This window comes from Dendrobates tinctorius, unplaced genomic scaffold (genome assembly GCF_039654945.1).
Source record: "Dendrobates tinctorius isolate UK_male_01 unplaced genomic scaffold, ASM3965494v1 ptg000102l, whole genome shotgun sequence".
Lineage (NCBI taxonomy): Eukaryota > Metazoa > Chordata > Amphibia > Anura > Dendrobatidae > Dendrobates > Dendrobates tinctorius.
The window spans coordinates 8,622,406-8,644,784 of NW_027361770.1; the positions used below are offsets into that span (position 1 = coordinate 8,622,406).

A 22,379-nucleotide genomic window follows, 5' to 3' on the forward strand; every position below is an offset into this window, starting at 1 on the left:
TCTTCGGCCACCTGCCATTTCACTTTTTGGAGGGTCCCTTCAGGTCCTTATACCTTGGGTTGAAGGTGGCCACCACCTGATGTTCCGCATCTCTTTATCAATCTGCAGTCGGTCCAGTCTCAACTGCTCTATCTCCTGCAGGTACGTTACGCAATATTCCAGGAGCATCTGAAAGTTCCTAAGGCTTTCCATGAAGCTAACAACAATGATTGGAACCAAGCCACCTTCACCAGATACCTGGACTTCACCATCAGGAGGGATCCTCACCCTCGCCACACCGGACATATTCACAAGGTCCTGCATCACTTTCCCGAGCCTTCCAGTGACTCTCCCCACCAGATATTTGAGTACCGGAATTACGTCTTCCCCCAAGCCCAGCCGATTCTTAGCTTCCCTCGCAAGCTCTAGACGTCGAGCGGCTTTCACATTTCTCCGCATGATCATCTGTTTTGCGTGGAGAGATTGCAGATGCATATCAATCAGGACAGCCACCCACTTTCCTGTGTCTTCCCTGGTTGACAGTACCACCAACTGCCGAGTCTTAGGTGCCCAGTGCACCCTACACGCTTTGACCGCCTTTTTAAAAGCCTCATGCACACCTTCACCGGTACAGGCTTCTTGCACATCTTCGGGTACCTCGATAACGCACTTGAAGATCGTGGGCTCGCTCTCTTCCTGGACAGATGTCTCCGGGTGTACCATGGACACTTCCCTCAAGACAGTTGTCCCGACCAGGTGACTGTCTTGTTCAGCTCTTAGCTCAAAATCTTCATGAGATTCACCCTCTTCAAGACCCCTTGCCAAGATGGGCACTGGCAGTTCCGTATTGTTATCACTCGGGCACGGCCGCTGTAAGTCTTTAACCACCAACTTCTTCTCCCACAGAAGACCTCTTACTACATCTTTGAGCACTTCTACATCTTCTCTGAGGGTCTTATTCATACTTTGCCACGTTGACAGGTGACCTCTGAGCTCAGAGACTTCCTTCTCCAGCTCATCCACTCTGTGCTCCCTTTCTATCTTAGAGCCACAGTCACCCCCGGAGTCTGAGTCACCCCATCAGCCGAGTGAACCCTCCAGTTACCCTCTGTGTGTCCGCTCCAGTCTTATCTACCAGCTCACCATCAGTCATGTCACTAGACATCATATCCGTAAGTTGGGCAAACGCACCCCTTCCTCTGGTCACTCCTACATCTGACCAGTCCACTTTAGGAGGTGTCACCGTCTCAATGTCTGCCAGCCCAACAGTAGAGAGGTCTCCATCCTCCTGCTGTAGAGGAACTCTCCTCTCCCACAAGCCGGAGAACAGTTTAGAGTCCCGGCCTATAACCACTGGACAGGACAAATTTGGGACTATCGCGACATCCTGTCCCGCAATGTCCCAGCCTGTCTCAAAGACTACCCTGGCCACTGGACAATCCTTAGTGCCCCCGTGGTTGCAAGTGACCCCAACCTTTCTGCCGGGTATCTCAGGAGCAACCCTCACTAGAGTCACCAGGCTCCCAGGGTCGACAAGACCAACCACATCTTTGTTATTTATCTGGAGGCCACACCCCCGTAGCATCGTGCCGGGTGGGTAGTTCACCAGGCAGACTGGACACATATAGGACATTTTCCCCTGGCAACAGTTCATCTGTCCCACCCCTTTTACGTTGGGATGCTCTTCCCCCTTTTGGGCCACTATCCCCTTCTGGGACTCCACCCCTTTTTGGGTTACCACCCCGGTTTGGGTCACCGCCCCCTTTCGGGATTTCCCCATATCCCCTCTATAGGCCTTCTTAGGCCTGAGTTCACACAATACAGTTTATGTCCTTTTGAGCTTGTACTGGCCCTTTAAGCACGACAAGACACCAGCTCCTGCTGGCACTGCCATAGCTCCTGCTGTCACAAATCACCGGCACCTCCATCTGCCGATTACAAGCAGCTGCTGGGGTCACTGCAGCTCCTGCTGCGCTGTCTTCATGGACCCGCCAATCCACGGCAATCTTCGTAACCCCGCCGAGTTACCGCTAGACGCTTGTCACCTTCATGACCCCACTGAGCCACCGCAAGCTGCCTTGAGAAAAAAACTTTGTGACCCCGCCGAGTCACAGCAATACCTTCAGCTTTATAGGAAAGAGAGGAAAAAAAACACATACACAGTCTCTCACTGACCCCGGTCAGTACAACACGGACTCCTGTCTGTTACCTGCTGTTGTCGGCCACACAGGTTCTTGGGTACCTCTTATCCACAGAGGCACCCTATAGTGACTTCTCAAACAGTGTTTCCCTGACCCCGGTCAGCATACCACAGACTCCTGTCTGTTACCTGTTGGTGACGGCCACACAGGTTCCAGGATGCCTCTTCTCCTCAGAGGTATCCCCCAAATTATCAACAGTCTCTTTCTCCGACCCCGGTCAGTATCACACGTTTTTCACGACCGTTACCTGATGGCCACACAGGTTCTCAGATCCCTCTACCACAGAGGTATCCTATAAATCTCTCTCACTGACTCCGATCAGCATAACTCACAGTTTTCAAGACCGTCTGCTCTCCTGGCTCAGAGTCGCCAGCACTGCAACATGTGCTTCTTCGAACCATTGCCCCTAGCAACCAAATTTGTAGACCTCATCAGTTGCCCCTAACCACAAGGCTACGACAGTGCCCTTAGTATTCTCCACCAATTGTAAGGTAGCGCCTATTGTTCATGTTGGGGACACTCACTTGGCAGCTGATTAATAGAGTCCGGCAGAGGGTTTTTCAACATAACCAGTCCATACGGTTTATTGTTACACAGCATAAAGCATAGAAGCATGAAGAAAAGGTAACAGTCTTACATCAGACCAAATGAATGTTCAATGTAGAGCTCTGCTCTCTTAGCCCTGTGGTCACACAGACTGTGTTTTGGCCAGCAAACGGGCTCTATAGCCTCCCAGTTATTTCCCCCTGTCCGGGGTTACCTCTTAGTTGCTTCAAATTCAGGACGTCCATTCCCTCCTGAGGACTGTCCCACACACACAGGCCAATATAAACAGGACTCACCAGGTCCGCTGCCTCAGCATGTGCTCTTCAGGGAGGCAGCACACCTTCCAGCACCTAGGCCTTCCGGGACCTTCCACATGGCCCAATTAGATCCATGCACACTCTCATGTGACCTACCCTGGTCACCTTATATGGTCCGTAGCCACACCCACAGGTGAGGTATGGATCACATGGCTATGACCTCATTGCAGGTTCTTTCCAGACACCCAGCCATACACACACATATACAGGTTTTACTATGGGTGTTCAGATACACGCCCCTGGGTGGGTTTGTAGGTGACTGGTCCCACCCATCTCACCAAGCCACTTGGAAGCTTTCCCTAATACAGAGTAACAAACCCTCAGCAGAATATCTGCTGATTAACCCCTTCACGACCTTTGACGCCACGTAGGCGTCATGAAAAGTCGTGCCAGAACGACCCATGACGCCTATGTGGCGTCATGACTTTAAAGCCCCCCTGCGGGTCGGGTGACCTAGGTCACTGAAAGGTCACCCAACCCGCAGATACAGGGGGCTTTGTTCGCCCCCACGTGGCTACGATCGCTCTGATTGGCTGTTAAAAGTGAAACAGCCAATCAGAGCGATAGTAATATTTCATCAATGAAAAATGATGAAATATTACAATCCAGCCATGGCCGATTCTGCTGTAGCATCGGACATGGCTGGAGACACCGATTCCACCCCCCCCACCTGCGATGGCCCCCCCGCAACTGAATGACAGCGGCGATCTGCCGCCGCTGTCATCATCTGCCCCCCTCCCATTCCCTCTGCTCCCCGCCAGATTCCGATAACCCCCTCACCCCCTCTCACCTCCCCCGGCACCTTCTAAGTCCCCCTGTCGCTCCCGGTGTCCGGCGGGTCCGGTTCATGGGCGCCGCCATCTTAGAAAATGGCGGGCGCATGCGCAGTGCGCCCGCCCGAATCTGCCGGCTGCAGATTCCATTCTTTCATTTTGATCACTCTCACAGTGATCAAAATGAAAGAAAAAGTAAATAAACCCCCCGATTATCACCCCCATAGGTAGGCACAACTAATAAAATAAAGAAAATATTTTTATTTTTATTTTTCCATTAGGGTTAGGGTTGAAAAGAGGGTTAGGGTTGGAAAGGGTTAGGGTTGGAAAGAGGGTTAGGGTTGGAAAGAGGGTTAGGGTTAGGATTGGAAAGAGGGTTAGGGTTGGAAAGAGGGTTAGGGTTGAATTAGGGTTAGGGTTGGAATTAGGGTTAGGGTTGGAATTAGGGTTAGAATTAGGGTTAGGGTTGGAATTAGGGTTAGCGTTGGAATTAGGGTTAGGCTTGTGGTTAGGGATGTGTTAGGGTTAGGGCTGTGGTTAGGGGTGTGTTGGGGTTAGGGTTTGAGTTAGAATTGAGGGGTTTCCACTGTTTAGGCATATCAGGGGGTCGCCAAACGCGACATGGTGCAACCATTGATTCCAGCCAATTTTGCGTTCAAAAAGTCAAATGGTGCTCCCTCCCTTCCAAGCCCTGACGTGTGCCCAAACAGTGGTTTACCCCAACATATGAGGTATCAGCGTACTCAGGAAAAATTGCACAACAACTTTTGGGGACTAATTTCTCGTGTTACCCTTGGGAAAATAAAAAATTGGGGGCTAAAAAATTATTTTTGTGGAAAAAAATGATTTTTTCATTTTCACGTCTCTGCATTATAAACTTCTGTGAAGCACTTGGGGGTTCAAAGTGCTCACAACACATCTTACATACGTTCCTTGGAAGGTCTAGTTTACAAAATGGGGTCACTTGTGGGGGGTTTCCACTGTTTAGGCACATCAGGGGCTCTGCAAACGTAATGACGACCGCAGACTATTCCATCAAAGTCTGCATTTCAAAACGTCACTACTTCCATTCCGAGCCCTGACGTGTGCCCAAACAATGGTCCCTCCCCACATATGGGGTATCAGCGTACTCAGGATAAACTGGACAACAACTTTTGGGGTCCAATTTCACCTGTTACCCTTGTGAAAATAAAAAATTGCGAGCTAAAAATTCATTTTTTGAGGAAAAAAAAGATTTTTTATTTTCATGGCTCTGCGTTACAATCTTCTGTGAAGCACTTCGGGGTTCAAGGTGCTCACCACACATCTAGATAAGTTCCTTGGGGGGTCTAGTTTCCAAAATGGGGTCACTTGTGGGGGGTTTCCACAGTTTAGGTACATCAAGGGCTCTGCAAATGTAACATGATGCCCGCAGACCATTCCATCAAAGTCTGCATACCAAAACGTCACTACTTCCCTTCCGAGCCCTGACGTGTGCCCATACAGTGGTCATCCCCCACATATGGGGTATCGGCGTACTCAGGACAAACTGGACAACAACTTTTGGGGTCCAATTTCTCCTGTTACCCTTGTGAAAAAAAAAATTGCGTGCTAAAATTCATTTTTTTTAGGGGAAAAAAATGATTTTTTATTTTCACGGCTCTGCATTATAAACTTCTGTGAAGCACTTGGGGGTTCAAGGTGCTCACCACACATCTAGATAAGTTCCTTGGGGGGTCTAGTTTCCAAAATGGGGTCACTTGTGGGGGGTTTCTACTGTTTAGGCACACAGGGGCTCAGCAAATGTAACATGACGCCCGCAGACCATTCCATCAAAGTCAGCATTTCAAAATGTCACTACTTCCCTGCTGAGCCCCAACGTGTGCCCAAACAGTGGTTTCCCCCCACATATGGGGTACCAGCGTACTCAGGACAAACTGGACAACAACTTTTGGGGTCCAATTTATCCTAGTACCCTTGTGAAAATAAAAAATTGCCAACTAAAAAAAATTTTTTTAGGAAAAAAAAAGATTTTTTATTTTCACTGCTCTGCATTATAAACTTCTGTGAATCACCTGTGGGTTCAAAGTGCTCACTATGCATCTAGATAAGTTCCTTAGAGGGTCTAGTTTCCAAAATGGGGTCATTTGAGGGGGAACTCCAAAATTTAGACACACAGGGGCTCTCCAAACAAGACATGGTGTCCGCTAACGATTGGAGCTAATTTTCATTTCAAAAAGTCAAATGGCGCTCATTCCCTTCTGCGCCCTGCCGTGCACCCAAACAGTGGCCCCCCCCACATATGGGGTACCAGCATACTCAGGACAATCTGGACAATAACTTTTTTGGTCCAATTTCTCCTGTTACCCTTGTGAAAATAAAAAATAGCGTGCTAAAAAATCATTTTTGAGGAAAAAAAATGATTTTTTTTATTTTCACTGCTCTATGTTATAAACTTTTGTGAAGCACTTGGGGGTTCAAAGTGCTCACTACACATCTAGATAAGTTCCTTAAGGGGTCTAGTTTCCAAAATGGTGTCACTTGTGGGGGAGCTCCAATGTTTAGGCACACAGGGGCTCTCCAAACGTGACATGGTGTCCAATAACGATTGGAGCTAATTTTCCATTCAAAAAGTCAAATGGCGCTCCTTCCCTTCCGGGCCCTGCCGTGCACCCAAACAGTGGTTTATGACCACATATGAGGTATCGGTGTACTCAGGGGAAATTGCCCAACAAATATTAGGATCCATTTCATCCTGTTGCCCATGTGAAAATGAAAAAATTGATGCTGAAAGAAAATTTTTGTTGGAAAAATTAAAATGTCCTTTTTTTTCCTTCCATGTTGCTTTAGTTCCTGTGAAACACCTAAAGGGTTAATAATCTTCTTGAATGTAGTTTTGAGTAGCTTGAGGGGTGCAGTTTTTAGAATGGTGTCACTTTTGGGTATTTTCTGCCATATAGACCCCTCAAAGTGACTTCAAATGTGAGGTGGTCCCTAAAAAAAATGGTTTTGTAAATTTTGTTGTAAAAATGAGAAATCACTGGTCAACTTTTAACCCTTATAACTTCCTAACAAAAAAATATTTTGCTTCCAAAATTGTGCTGATGTAAAGTAGACATGTGGGAAATGTTATTTAGTAACTATTTTGTGTCACATAACTCTCTAGTTTAACAGAATAAAAATTCAAAATTTGAAAATTGCGAAATTTTCAAAATTTTCGCCAAATTTCTGATTTTTTCACAAATAAACGCAAAAATTATCGATCGAAATTTACCACTAACATGAAGCCCAATATGTCACGAAAAAACAATCTCAGAATCGCTAGGATCCGTTGAAGCGTTCCTGAGTTATTACCTCATAAAGGGACACTGGTCAAAATTGCAAAAAATGGCCAGGTCATTAAGGTCAAAATAGGCTGGGTCATGAAGGGGTTAATACCGGTTCCAGCTTCCATCACAAGGCCACCCACCTTGTGATACATATTGGTCATTTACCATCCTGCTGTTCATCCTTTCTCCATTATAATAATGGACATGCCTGTATGCATGTTCTGAGATGCCCACACAGCACCACAATTTATATGGGATTAGTGTTTCATTATTGTGAAGTGCCCTTGGTACAGTTGGACACATGTTGATTTGTACATGTACAACATAACAGGTTTTCTTTGAGAGGACCTACTTGAGCTCTAATTGCCTGTGGCTCATGCAATTCCATATAACAGACACAAACTGGTTTAAAAGACAGAATGATTGAATTTCCTAACATGCTATGAAAAATAAAATAATAATAATAATTACCTTTTTTTAGGCTCTCGACTTGGCGTAGTCCAGTATAGTCATCAAGGAGCAATCCAAGCTATCAGAATGGATGACCCCAGTATCAACTCAAAGGCCTCTTTTATATATAAGGTGAAATCAATGGAATGGCTGGCTGGTGGAACATGGACTCCATCAGCTCTAAAGTATACTTATGAGCAGCTTATACGTCCAAACCAAAGAGCTGTGAGCAAAGTGATTGCATTTGTAATCACAGATGGACGTTATGATCCTAAGGACATAGACAAGCTGGAGTCCCTTTGTAAAGGAGTTGAGGTATATGCTATTGCTATAGGGGATTTATTTACAAGCAACTCAGAAAAAAAAGAATTGGAGAAGATTGCCTGCAATGAGAGTAAACGGGTAAAACATCTGAGGGTATACACTGAACTGGCATCTGAGGAGTTTTTGCACGAAATGGAAGATGTACTTTGTCCAGGTATTACATTTTTTGTGATTTTTCCTATTTTTTTTATACTAATATTTACATTTCTAGAAAATTAATATTTGATTCCATTTTTTACAGAGCCAGAGATATTTTGCCCAGATCAGATCTGCAAACAATGTAAGTAATTTTAATTCTTCTACATGACCACACTACAAAAAGTAGGATTAGTTATAGTGTCTAATCATTCCTTATTTTACAGTGATCTATAGCTTCTAAGCATAATTAAAAAATATATATTGTCATAAACGTCTTAGTACTTTTTGACCTGTAGTAAGAAACTAGAAACTTACATGGTATGTAACAGAAATCTTTTAACTCTTTAACAACATAATGAATTTCCACTTTCCTCTCCTTTCAAGCGCCATAAGTTTTATAATTTTCAGGAAACACGGTTGTATGAGGCCTTGTTTTTTGTGTGACAAGTTGAAGTTTAAATAGTTTCATTCATTTTACTATTCAATTTAATGGAAAATGGGAAAAAAAATTCCAAGTGCGGTAAAATTGCACAAAAAAACGTAATGCCATTCTGTTTTGGGGGTTGGTTCATGCTGCATTGAACCAACTATATTACAGACACTTTATCTACTCAGTGCCATTTGTGCATGCAAGTGTGATTTGCCTTGTTGCATACTTTAAGATTTATAACATCTATGTGAAAGTCTATTGGGGGCTTGGATATTGTGCCTCACTATATTTATACATTTGATTTTTTTCTTATACTTCTTGGAGGTTAAGCCATTGGGCTTTACTATATCTTTGCACATTTTGCACTTTACAAGAGTTTCAATGACCTATCTGATAGCTAATTGAATGTTTGACCACTATGTCTTTTTAAAATAATCCTTCTAATAGTCTATTGGAGGTTAAGCCTTTGGGCTTTATTATATGTATGCACATTTTGCACTTTACTTGAGTTTCAATAATCCATCTGATAGTCTATTGAAGGTTTTGACCATTGGCCTTTATTACATGCATGCACACTATTGCATATAGCTATTGTGCCTTATTGATTGTATATGCTTCCATGTTTTGGCATTATGCCAATGAGACAGGCATATAGCTGTCACTTTTTGTATATGGATGTGATTGTTTTAATTTGTGTAGACTAAGGCCTTTTTCACACTTCAGTCATTTGACGTCAGTTCCAAACCGTTAAAGTGTGAAAAAACGGATCCTTTGCAGATTTCCAAAAAACTGATGCACCAGATCCGTTTTTTGTATGAAAGTTAAAGGAACAGAACTGGAAAAGAGGAGAGAGAGAAAGAGAGGGAGTTTTTTATGTCAGAACGGCTTTTGGGGTTAAATTAAATGAATGGAAATTCTTCTGAGCATGCTCAGTTTAAAAAAGCGGAATCCGTTTCCGGATTCCGTCATTTGATGGATTGCAATGGATGTGCCGCCCATAGCCTTCCATTCTAGCCAATGGTGGGCTGCGACGGATCCGTCACAATCCGTCTTTTCAACGCAGACAAACGTTACAAAGTCCGTCTACTCCAGATGGCGGACGCTGAAATTCTGATGGATCTGTCAAAAAACGGATGCAATGGATCACCATCCGTTGCAATCTGCCACTAATGCAAGTCTATGAGAAAAAAATGGATTTCACCAAAAAAAAAAAAACGACGGATCCGTTTTTTAAAAAAAAGGGCGGATTTCAACTGACGTCAAAAGACTGAAGTGTGAAAGAGGCCTAACCAAATAGCTTGAGATAGTATGGCATTATTCCATTCAATAGGTTTTTAATATCTGCCTATATATTTATACTGAACCTTTAGACGCTAGCATGCTTTTCCTTGCAGTTTACTTTTGTAACTTGTATCTCCTCTGAAATATGATTTTATATTAGGTTTTTATCTTTTTTTGATTAATAAAGTATATTTATTTTACTTGGCATATATTTCCTGACTTTTTGTAGGATATATTGTACTCTGTTCTGCTGGTGCATAGGCTGGTCTAAAAAAAAATGTGTGAAACGACTCACAGAAATTGTTTATGTCACTTACACTGTTGCTACTAATGTTTTGCAATGATGCCTTGACATTCCCAGGGTTGGAGGTCTAGAACTGCGATGCACACTGTGTGCCTCACTATTGTCTTGGGGAAAACCACTCTTAAGATTGTATGCAAGCGTGCTTTGATACTCCAGCATGTGCGTGTCCCTTTCCAGGGTTTTGACTCTACTGAGTTTTCTTTGCAAATTTGGCAGATAATGTCATCCTTTGTGGTCTCAAAAGAAGCCCAGGCTAGGCAACCCTTGCCACCCCTGCATACTGTACACTCGTGATCGCTGCTGGCCACAGCCAGATTGGGGCTGAGGATGCAGTGCTTATCATGGTTGCATCACTTCGTGTCTGTGTGGGAAGCCGCAACGTAACCTCGCCTACCTCCTTCTCCACCTACTCTGCTGAGCTACTTAGCTACATACCTCTGGGCTCAAACCAAGTGGGATCTACAATCTCCTCATCATCCTCTCTGTTCTTTCACTCCTCACCCTTAGAGTCACCCTCCTACTTTTCCTGCCCTGACACCACAGTACCTCTGGTATCTGAGTCTCATCAGGATCACATCCACCCCCGGTGGTTAATATCTGGTGACGAGGGTCTGGATTCTGCTTGGACCCTACTTTGATAACACAAAAAAACAAAAGAACAATTGTATGGCAAAAACTGATATCAATATTAAACCACCACAAGAAACACAGTATAAATTGCCAATGAAATATAATTTTTATTATAAATAATTAAACCAAATTTTATTATATAAAAGAAACAAAACATAAAAAAAATAAATGAGGTATCTCTGTAATTTTACTGACCCAAAGAATAAAACTGCCTTATCAAATTTACCACACATGGAACGGTATAAACGCCCCCCCCAAAAGAAATTCACGAATTGCTAATTTCTCCTCTGTCTCCCAAAAATTGGTATAGAAAGCGATCAAAAAAGTCATGTGTCCGAAAATGGTACCAATAGAAACGTCAGCTCGTCACACAAAAAACAAGACCTCACATGACTTCGTGGGCCAAAATAAGGAAAAATTACAGCTCTCAAAATGTGGTGATGCAAAAACAATTTTTTCAAATAAAAAGCGTCTTTTAGCGTATGACAGCAGCCAAACATAAAAACCCGCTAAAAGGCCTCTTTCATACGTTCTGATATTTCCAGTACCAGAGATGTCAGTGTCCGTGTCTGTAATACTTGTGTCACACGTGTGGCATACTTGTGCCGCATCAGTACCACAAGGACGGGCACCAGGGTAGAAGCGTTACCCGGCGCCGGGTGCTGAACATGGCTCTCGGCCGGCAATCAGCGCGAGCAGGATAGAATGATGAGAGTTACATTTAAGTAAAAAAAGATATAGCAGGTGGGGACTAATGGGACTATTACTCCCATCAGCCTATCCCTGCTGCTGCTAATAACAGTGACAGAAGAGCGGCGGATGGGAGTATTCATCTGCCGCTCCTGCACTGTAAATACTGTAATAAAAAAAAAAACGCATGGGTTCCCCATTATTTTTGATAACCAGCTAGACAAAACTCACAACTGGGGGCTGCAACCCTCAGCTGTCAGCTTCAGCAACGTTAGTTATCAAGAATAGAGGGGTTCCCACACTGTGTTTTTAATTATTTAAATAATTTTAAAAAACGGTGTGGGGTCCTCCCCATTTTTGACAACCAGGCTTGCTAAAGATCACAGCTGGGGGCTGGTATTCTCAGGCTTGGTAAGGGGTCATGGATATTGGCCTCCCCAACCTAAAAAATAGCAGCCTTCAGCTGCCCAGAAGAGGCACATCTATCAGATGTGCCAATTCTGGTGCTTTGCCCTGCTCTTCCCACTTGCCCTGTAGTGGTAGCAAGTGGGGTAATATTTGTGGGGTTGATGTCACCTTTCAAGTGACATCAACCGCATGGATTAGTAATGGAGTAGGAAACTGGCTAGTAGGAGCAATGCCTAGTAAAGACTTTGGAAAATGAGGATTTTCACAGTCTTTACTAGGCATCGCTCCAACTAGCCAGTTTCCTACTCCACACTGATGAGGGGCAATACCCCGAAACAGCTGTCTGTGGATGGATACCATGTTTTGGCATAGGTGGTTTCCTTCATTGGAGACTGCCCTTCCCATGGTTGTTCCTTCCTGGTGAAAGACCTGGCTAGTCATTGCTTGCGTTGAGAAACATGTGATGGTGTCTCCGCGGCTGTTGATTTACACGTATTGTAAATAAAGACACAGACAGAATAAAGTTCCTTTATTTGAAAAAAATGACAGACTCCTTTATTAATCTCAATTAAACCATACTTGCAACCATGCCTAATCCAAGCAAAGACCTCTATCTCCTGTGATAAAAATAAAATACCAGTCTTGCTGGAGCTGACAGCTGAGGGTTGCAGCCCCCAGCTGTGAGTTTTGTCTGGCTGTTATCAAAAATAGGGGATCTCAATTCCGGCCAATTTTGAATACTCCCATCCGCCACTCCTGCTGTCACTGTTATTAGCAGCAGCAGGGGTAGGCTGATAGGAGTAATAGTCCCATCAGCTGCTGCCTGCTGTCTCTTTTATTACTTAAATGTAAGTCTCATTATTCTCCCCTGCTCGCACCGATTGCCAGCAGAGCAGGGGAGAATGATGAGAGCCATGTTCAGCACTCGGCACCGGGGAACAGCGCTCACTGTAATGCTTCTTCCCCGACGCCGATGGGTGTCACATGGATGACAGCAATGCTTGTTATGTGTATGCACGTGTGCAGGACGTTCTGTGGCCTGTGCTGACATTAAAAAATGGACATATCAGCGTGTTTTGCTCACAGACACATTGAGTCTGTGCACATGTCAGTGTGCTTCCACGGACAATCATTTGAATAGGCAAATAGCTCTCCGTTCCTCCCGAGTCTCTCCGCATGGCTAAGTAGCACTGTACAGCCACATATGGGGTATTGCCATGTTCAGTAGAAATTGTGGGACAAATTTTGTTGCCGTTTTCACCCACTTCTTGTGTGAAAATGTAAAATCTTTGACTAAAACAAAATTTTGGTGGTAAAAATGTAGTTATTTTGTCCTCACTGCCCAATGGTATAAAATTGTGACACACTCAAGGTGTCAATATGATCACTGCACCTCTAGATGAATTAATTGAGATGTGTAGTTCGCAAAATGGGGTCACTTATGGGGGTTCTGCTGTTTTGACACCTCATGGGCTCTCCCAGTGAGCCATGGCACCTGCAAACCATAATACTGAAATCTGGCCCTTCTTCCCTTCTGAGCTCTGCCATGCACCCAAACAGTGGTATCAGCTTACTCAAGACAAATTGCACAACATCTCTTGGTGTCCAATTTCTCCTGTTACCCTTGGGAAAATAAAAAATTGGGGGCGAAAAGATCATTTTTGTGAAAAAAATATGATTTTTTAATTTTACGGCTCTACGTTATAAACTTCTGTGAAACAATTGGGAGTTCAAAATGTTCACCACACATCTAGATAATTTCCTTAGGTGGTCTAGTTTCCAAAATGGTGTCACTTGTGGGGAATTTCCACTGTTTAGGGACATCAGGGGCTCTCCAAACGCAACATGGTGTCTGATCTCAATTCCGGCCAATTTTGCATTGAAAAGTAAAAGGGTGCTCCTTCCCTTCCGAGTTCTGCCATGCCTCCCAAACAAAGATTTACCTTCATATATTGGGTATCATCGTTCTCAGTAGAAATTGCTCAACAGCTTTTGGCATCAAATTTCTCCTGTTACTCTTGGGAAAAAAATTGGATCTGAAGTAAATTTTTTGTGAAAAAAAAGTTAAATGTTAATTGTATTGTTTTAAACATTCAAAAAATTCCAGTGAAGCACCTAAAAGGTTAATATACTCCTTGAATGTGGTTTTGAGCACCTTCAGGCATGCACTTTTTGAGTATTTTATATCATATAGAACCCTCAAAGTGACTTCAAATGTGATGTGGTCCCTAAAAAAAATAGTGTTGTAAAAATGAGTAATTGCTTTTTAACTTTCAACCCTTATAACTTCCTAACAAAAAAAATTTTGGTTCCAAAATTGTGCTGATGTAAAGTAAACATGTGAAAAATGTTGCTTATTAAGTATTTTATGTGACATATCTCTGTGATTTAAGGGCATGAAAATTCTAAGTTGGAAAATTACAAAAATTTTCAAAATTTTTGCCAAATTTCCATTTTTTTAACAAATAAATGCAAGTCATATAAAATAAATTTTACCACTATCATGAAGTACAATATGTCATGAGAAAACAAAGTCAGAATCACCAGGATCCATTGAAGCTTTGCAGAGTTATTACCTCATAAATGGACAGTGGTCAGAATTGTAAAAATTGGCCTGGTCATTAACATGCAAACCACCCTTGGGGGTAAAGGGGTTAATATGAGCATTTTTCATTAATTTCATGTTCCTTTATATCAGGGTACTTAATAGTCCAGGGAAGAAGCATTTTGTTTGGTAAAAGGCAAAAATTTCCAACTCTGACCTTATCGTTCTACAAGAGACTAAGTTCTCTCATCTATTAAACCTCCTCAATTTTCTCATAAAAATTACCCTCATATTTACAAATCCTCATCAATTAAAAATAAAGCTGGTGTTCTCACAGCAATTATAAGAGATTAACTAAAATTTATCTTATTAGACAACTATGATAAGATGATTCAATTAGTAAAAACCAGTCACTATTTTAAGTGTAATAAGGAGGTCAAAATTAATGGCAAATAAGATAAAACTGAAGAGGTTCAAATCGAGCATTTAGTCAATTAATTTCATGCTGGGTGAAGGATAAGTAGGTTTCTGCACCTAATCCCTGCCTGACTCTAGTGATAAGCCCTACATTGGGAGGGGACGAAGTTTGTGCGAATCAGTGCCCACTAAAACTAAAAACAGAGAGGGAAGACGGATGGGGAGAAAACACTTATCTTGAGAAGACAACCGAGATGTTACTCCAGCAATCCTCCAATGGTCCTCAGGGAAAGACACTAGCTGACTGCTGGAACTTGCAACTAAGATACAGAGTAGGAAAATGTAGTCAAAAATCCAAGCTGCGAATCAGTGTAATTTTTTACCACATTTTCCTACTCTGTATCTTCAACGCCGCTCCCTCGTGGATCTGTGGTTCTGCAGCAGCGAATCCTCCATTGCTTGTCATAAGCTCCATTTGGTGAGTATATTACTTGCAAATGCTATATTTACCTCGGATAAAACACTATTGCGCTCTCTCTCTCAACAGCAATTATAGAACTTGCAACTAGACTGAGGCAAATATGGGCTAACACCACCAAAATGCTGCAGCAATTGAATGTATTAAACCTTCAGCACAGGTGTGCGATTAGCAGCGGAAGGTGGAGGTAACTACTGAGTCTTAGAGGTAGAAGGATACCGTTCCATAACAGAAATGCAAAAATCAAGAAGGTGCTTGAGCTAAATGCAAAGACCTTCTACAGCTGGATCCAGGATGACTGTGTCACACCTGACACACCTGTGAAAATTAATGGCAATATGTCAGCAGGTTTTTGCCAAGTAATCTAAAGACAGAATGCTGTTGGGGTTAAAACACAGCTTTCAGTGAAGCCTCTCTTATCAAGCTCTGAGGTTCTGTTTGCTTCAATGTCATGATTTCACCCCTCAGTTTATCTGGGATGCAGTTACTGACAGCTTAGCTGTCCATACGGGTACAGGGGCGTGCTGAAGCTATCAGTATTTTGACAGCTCAGTCATCCAGTCTGATGCAGGAGAGTATTGAGCAGTCAATTGTGTTGATTGACAGCTCGACCGTCCAATCTGAGACTGGGAGGCACTTGCTGTCTTCAGGTGATCATTGTCCCAGGTGATTGCCAGGCTATTAAGTCCACCTATTCCAGACGTAGATTCAGCTACTGTATGGTTTGTCTCTCTGTGCCTAGCGTTCTGTTTGTAGATCTTTTATTGCCTGACCTTGGGCTTCCTTCTGACCAGCCATCTGTTTAACACCTTCTATTCTGATCCGCTATCCTCCTGGTATTCTGACCTCAGAATGTTCCCCGACTATGCTTCTCTCTCTTCCTTCTGTTTATGACATACCTTCCTGGCTTTTGATCTCAGAATCATTGACAATCCCATCTCACGACTTGGCACATTAGAATGATTGTTTTAGCATATGGAGTAATCATTGCTGTGATTAGCTGGTCATGTGAGCCCTGGTCCCATGTAGTACATGTGCCGACTGGGGGGGATGTCCCTTTAAGCCTCGGGACAGACTGACGACATATGCAGAAAGATGTTCAATCAGGTCCACTTTATTGGGTGACTTCTTGGACATCCACAGCAATATGACGCTTCTGCACCTTGGCCCGGGTACCTATCACTTCCTCCTACTCCTGTTGGCGATGACCCTCTGGGTTCTTTCACCGTGGCTGCCGTTAGGCCCATGGCCACAGCACTTTCCCCGACCAAGTCCACCCACTGCGACACTTACTGCCCCTTCGGTGTCCAGCCATTCCTTACCCCAGGCATCCGTTAGTCAGCGTCCGTTGGTCTGCAGCTGTCCTTTCAGGGCCACCCCCGACTATCCATCTCTCTCTCTGTCTCTTCCTGAGCTCTTCCGTCTTCTCCTGGGCTCTTCTCTCCTCTGTCTCTTCCTGAGTGTTCTCTCTAACCCTGGGACTCACTTTCCTTTTATCCCCTTTCCTGGGAATTCCCCTTCTCAGTCCCGTAACTCCGCCCACCATGACCCATTATCCCATATTTTACATGTTTCTTCTTCATCAGACAGGTCCACATGTCAGTCCACCCTTCTACACCCACATGCCACCTCCTGTGAAAGACAGCTCACTGTCTATGGAATTTGAACATAGAGAGCTTGGTGTGGGTGGGGTAAGCTTTTTCAGTTCTGCTTCATGATAAATATAAAAACTCAGATTGTGTCAAAACGGTTGCATTCAGTAAACTAAGGGATACATCGTTGGATCCAGCTTCTCTTTGCCTACACTATGCTGCTCTCACATAAGGTAGAAAAAACCTGCTGACAGATGACCTTTAAGAGAGATAACTTAGCCTATTCTTATCCCAAATTATTATTTATTATTATTTATATAGCAACATTGATTCCATGGTGCTATACATGAGGGGTTACATACAAAATTAAAATATCAATTACAGTAAACAAACTAACAATAATAGATTGATACAAAGGGAAAAGGACCAAAAGATAGTTTAAAGGCATTTGCCTCATATTATACATTTCTTTACAATCTAAAAGAAAATATAGATACGTTTCAACCATAAAGTAACAATATAAACTATTTTATGGCCAAATGTAAACTCTGTATGTTATCTGAAGACTACTTAACAAGTTTAAATACTCCATTTTCTATAACAGAAATCAATTTGGTGCTATCTAAACTAAAAGAAAGTAAAGCTTTTGGCCCAGATGGCTTGCCTAATGAGTATTACTTGAAATTCAAGCCTCTTCTGTCCAAACCCATGGCAATTTTTTTAATCAGGTATCATAAGAAGTTAATATTCCGAAACAGAATTTGCAGGCCATAATAACAGCGAGGGCAAAATACAGAGTGACCCTGCTTTAGAATCTACTTATAGGCCAATATCACTGCTAAATACAGATATATCGAAGTCTACGCTAAATTGATCTCAAACAGAAAATATTAATTTTTACCTGACAATATATTCTGTCATGATCCCAGTGCAGGTTTTTGAGCTGCACACCTGGGGTTAATGTCTGGAGCTCAGTGCAGGTTTTGACCTACACATCTGGGGTTAATGATTGTGGCCTCTTTCTGGTTCCGGGAGAGCTTCAATCCCTGCCAGTTATACTTTTGCCTTTGGCCTAGTGTGCTGACCCTTGTGTGCCTGTTTGTTGCTATAGCTTGTTTATATGGTTCTGACCCGGTTCTGTTTCCCGTTGTGAGTTTGCCTGTTGATTTTGTACTGCGTTATTATCTCTGTGTATGACTCATTGCCTGTGACCTGACTACTCTCTGCTCGCCCCTCTTGTACCTTTGCAGCTATCTCTGTGTGTGACTCATTGGCTACGTCCTGACTATCTTCCCTGTCTATGCCCCCTGGTAACTTTGTCTCGCAGTTACCCTGCTAGGAGTTATCTTGCAGCTCCTAGCTCTGTGGAGTTTAGACCACGCCCCTAGCAGTCACGTGCTTCAGGTCCTGCGGCTCTGAAGTTTGCATCTACTCGGCTGCTGCCCGCTCCACAGGTATCTTTGAGCACTGTTCACTGAACCAGTGCGCGTGTCCTGAGTAAAGTGAGCAAGTTCAGTGCGGTGTTCCTGACACATTCAGATCAGTTCGGCTTTGTTTAAAGTAGAGAAACATCAGGTGGTGTTTCCTTGCTTCGTGTCATGGCTCCTGCGCAGGCGTACTGATCTGCCCTGTTGAGGGCAGAGCCAAGTAATGCAGTGCACAGGCGCTTGGCCTCTGTGACCTTTCCTGGTGCCTGCGCACTGCAGTACTTGGCTCTGCCCTCAACAGGGCAGATCAGTGCGCCTGCACAGGAGCCACAACACGAAGCAAGGAAGATGATGACATCGCATGAAGATGGGAGGCGCCAGACCCAGACCTGCGATGCCCATCGGACAGGACCTCTCCCAGGTGAGTATAATAAAACTTGTTTTTCTTATCTTTCAGGTTAGATCGGGGGCTTATCTACAGCATTCTAGAATGCCCCAAAAGGCAGTAGCCACATCTTATAGCTGAAAAATGAGGTGACAGGTTCCCTTTAACAGATGACAGACCTGAGTGGGGGCTTGCTTTTTTTGTGGATTGAGGTGAAGCTTTTGTTGGGAACATTTTACATAACGTTTGGGATCACATTTATTCGGCGCTCTACATTGAGCACTTACTTTGCGGGTTCCATCTAAATCTCTGAGTGACGTAATTCAGATGATTTTTTTTATATATATTTTATGGTGCTCACTAAAGGGGTTAACTAGTGGGACAGTTTTATAGGATGGGTTATTGCTGACACGGCGATACCCAATATGTGTACTTTTATTGTTTAAGTGCAAATATAGATACAATATCTTTTGATTTTTTATTATCATTTTTGATATTTTTAAAAACTATTTTTACAATTATTTTAAAAAATATATATATTTTTTTCTCACCATTTTACGTTGTCCCACCGTCATTTTTTGCATACTGATCGCTTGTACAGCATGTGGATGCAGCATCATCCCCATGCTGTAGAAACTGTCAGCTCTGCACTGACAGGGAAAGTTGCTCATCATGCTCCCAGAATGCTGCAATTGCATTTGATCGCAGCATTTCGGGGGGTAAAGTTCCGGGAGCAGTGTGTGACCGCTCCTGACACTAAGTGCCGGGTGTCAGCTGTCAGAATCAGATGACACCCGGCGGCGATCGCCCGTGCACCATTCGTGTGCACGGACGATCAAAATTACATAATAATCCATCCCTGGTCAAATAGGCCCAGGGCACAGGGACGCATTATTACGTCAAATGTCAGAAAGGGGTTAATCCACAAGAACGTTAAGCAAACTTTATTTAGCAAGTTATTCAGTTATTAAATGAATTGATGTAAAGTGCCCTCTACAGCCCTATAGCTCATCATAATACAACATATCACCAACTTTGAAGATGGAAATGGTCCCTCCTTATGTCTTGCCCCCCTGTGCAGCTGCACAGGTTGCACCTATGATATGTATACCCTTGGTCTGCAGGAAAAATGAAGCATGGTGGTGATTTCTTGCAAATTTGGGTCTGCATTTCAGCAAATGGAGGTGTGGATTTGGTGAGGATTAATGATGTCATCAATGATGAGAAATACAGGCAGATACATCCAATACCATGTGGAAGGCATCTGATTGGCTCCAAATTTACTCTGTAGCGGGAAAACAACCCTAAACATACAACCAATGTTATGAAGAAGTATCTTGAGCCTGAAGAACATACAGTCCTGGGAGTGGTGACATGGTCCTACAGAGCCCTGATCTCAACATTGCTGAATATCTCTGAGATTACACAAAGAGACACAAGGATTTGTGCAAGCTTACATCCACAGAGGATCTGTGGTTAGTTCTTCAAAATGTTTGCAATAACTTCCCTTTCAACTTCCTTCAAAAACTATTTGCAATTGTTCCTAGAAAAATAAAGGTAAAGGGCAGTCACATCAAATATTGATATGATTTAAATTTCTCTTTTGTTCATTCATTTTTTAAAGCATTCTTACTTTGCGGCAGTTTTTCAACCCTAATACTTTTGCACAGTACAAATATAGTTATTTTTAGGGGGATTGAAAATGGAATTATAACTGAATATTTATTGTGTATTGCAGCTGTGACACTTGGACCATTGGTAGGCCGACCTGTGGACATTGTTTTCTTTGTGGATGGTTCCGAAAGAATGGGCAGTGAGAATTTTGTGCAAGTGCTGAGATTTATTAAGAACATAGCAGAAGAACTTAAGCTTGCTGTAAGTGATAATGATTCTCATGGAGCCAGAATTGCAGTCATCCAATATGGAGATGAAAATGAGCAAAAGGTGCTTGTAGATTTCAGTTTTAATTTAACGAGCATTCAGACATTGCCCTCCACGGCTGTATACTATGAATCGTCCTCACATATTGGCACTGGCATTCTGTATGCGATCAAAAACATAGTACAAAGTCGGTCTGGGAGGCATAAAGGCGCAAGAAAGAACGCAGAAGTCTCCTTTGTGTTTATAACGGATGGCATGAACAGCAACAAGAACTTTGTCCAGGCTGTGAACTCACTTAAACAAAATGGCATTGTTACAAGTGTTATTGCTGTCGGCATGGACATAAATATGGAGAGACTGACTCAACTGACACTAAAGGATAATGCAGCGTTGTTTAGGATGCAAACGTTTGAGCAGCTATTTACTACCACATTTCTAAAGCACATTGTGCAGTGGCTGGGGTAAAAAGCCTGTTGTAGCATATGGATATATTAACATTATTACCTTTGGAACATGGGCATTTATATTCTTAAACTGGAGAACCACCATTAACTTTAATGTAAGAGAAGATAATGTCATGCCATTATTAAAGTATGACTTTAACCAGTAAATAAACAGGACTATACACATTCTTAATCACGGTCTTATATAGTCTTTTTTCCTACATCCCATAAAAATTGCACCTTTTATTATAATCTTCTGATCAGAAATTTTGGTCAGATTAGTTAGTCATACTCACAATGATTTCTGGTTTCTTAAGAGACCGATGGGTATGTGGAGAATGCCGAGACGCAATAGGATTTGTGGGTTAAGGTCCTTTGTATTCACTGTGATAAGCAATATGATAATCCAGTTTGTACCTTTAAATTAAACCTGTCTTTAGATTCCTACTGTCCAAAGTACGCAAAGCATGACTCCAAGCTTGGCTGCACGATTGAAGACAAGTACATTTTTCTTTGAACCGCTGTGGTGTTTCTGAGTAATTTAAAAAGCCAACCAATGACTATAGGGAAAGATCTGACTAGTCTGATGCAGTCCTCGGATGGCTTTTCCCCAGCTCCACTTGATTTACAGGTCTCTTCCTTGTGTGTACATATGGAGAGATTCGTCAATCAGTTGGAATGGAGCAGGAAGAACCAGGCTAGGGATGTCATTGGACTAGTCAGGTTTCTCCATATAGTCCCTAGCAGGTTTTCTCTCTCAAACACTGCAGGGACATTTTGGATCCAGCCAGTTCATCTGCTGCTGTGAGAGCCCTTGGGCTACCAGAACTATTCCATCTGATTAACCTGAGAAGGAAGCCAAGGGTGTCTGTTTCACACACGGTAGGTGACCATCGGGCCCCTGTTCTCAGCAGGCTCCTGGCCTTTTCTTACTACCTCCAGCTGTCATAATGTGGACAGCACCTGCACATCCACATCCTAACAGACATCACACAGTGAGTGTTTATACACAGCCTCTGCCTGAATGTTTTGAGGTCAGAAAGCCATCTTGTCCTTGAAATATCTCTATAAATCTCTTTAAAGGGAATCTGTTACCAGGCTTTTGCTACTTCATCTGAGAGCAGCATGATAAAGGCAAAGAGACCCTGAATCCAGCGATATATCACTTAGTTTACTGTGTGCTGTGGTTCTGAAACAGAGTTCTTAGATTTCGCAATGTAGCAGAGCTGAGAAAGCTAATTCCACCCACACCAGGTTCTCTATGCACATTGTCTATAGTCAGTGAGCTGCTTATCACAGGAGGTGGCGGGGAGTCGAACTAGCATGTGTGCGGCTGTAACTTCTGCAGTCTGTACAATTCTAATCACCAGGTGATAAAACCTTTTGTATAAGTAAACAGGACACAGGCTGAGATGTAACACATAATTGAAAT

General features: G+C 43.0%; 1 protein-coding gene across 1 annotated transcript in view; it reads left to right on the forward strand.

Moving 5' to 3' along the window:
* LOC141099719 (uncharacterized) overlaps positions 1–21,140 on the forward strand; it is a 772,310-nt gene extending 751,170 nt beyond the window's left edge. The window contains exons 26-28 of the mRNA XM_073587712.1: positions 7,606–8,052; positions 8,140–8,178; positions 20,362–21,140. Of these exons, the coding sequence (XP_073443813.1) occupies positions 7,606–8,052; positions 8,140–8,178; positions 20,362–20,969 (1,094 nt within the window). The 3' untranslated portion in view covers positions 20,970–21,140. The remainder of the gene's footprint in view (positions 1–7,605; positions 8,053–8,139; positions 8,179–20,361) is intronic.
* The last annotated feature ends 1,239 nt before the right edge of the window (positions 21,141–22,379 follow it).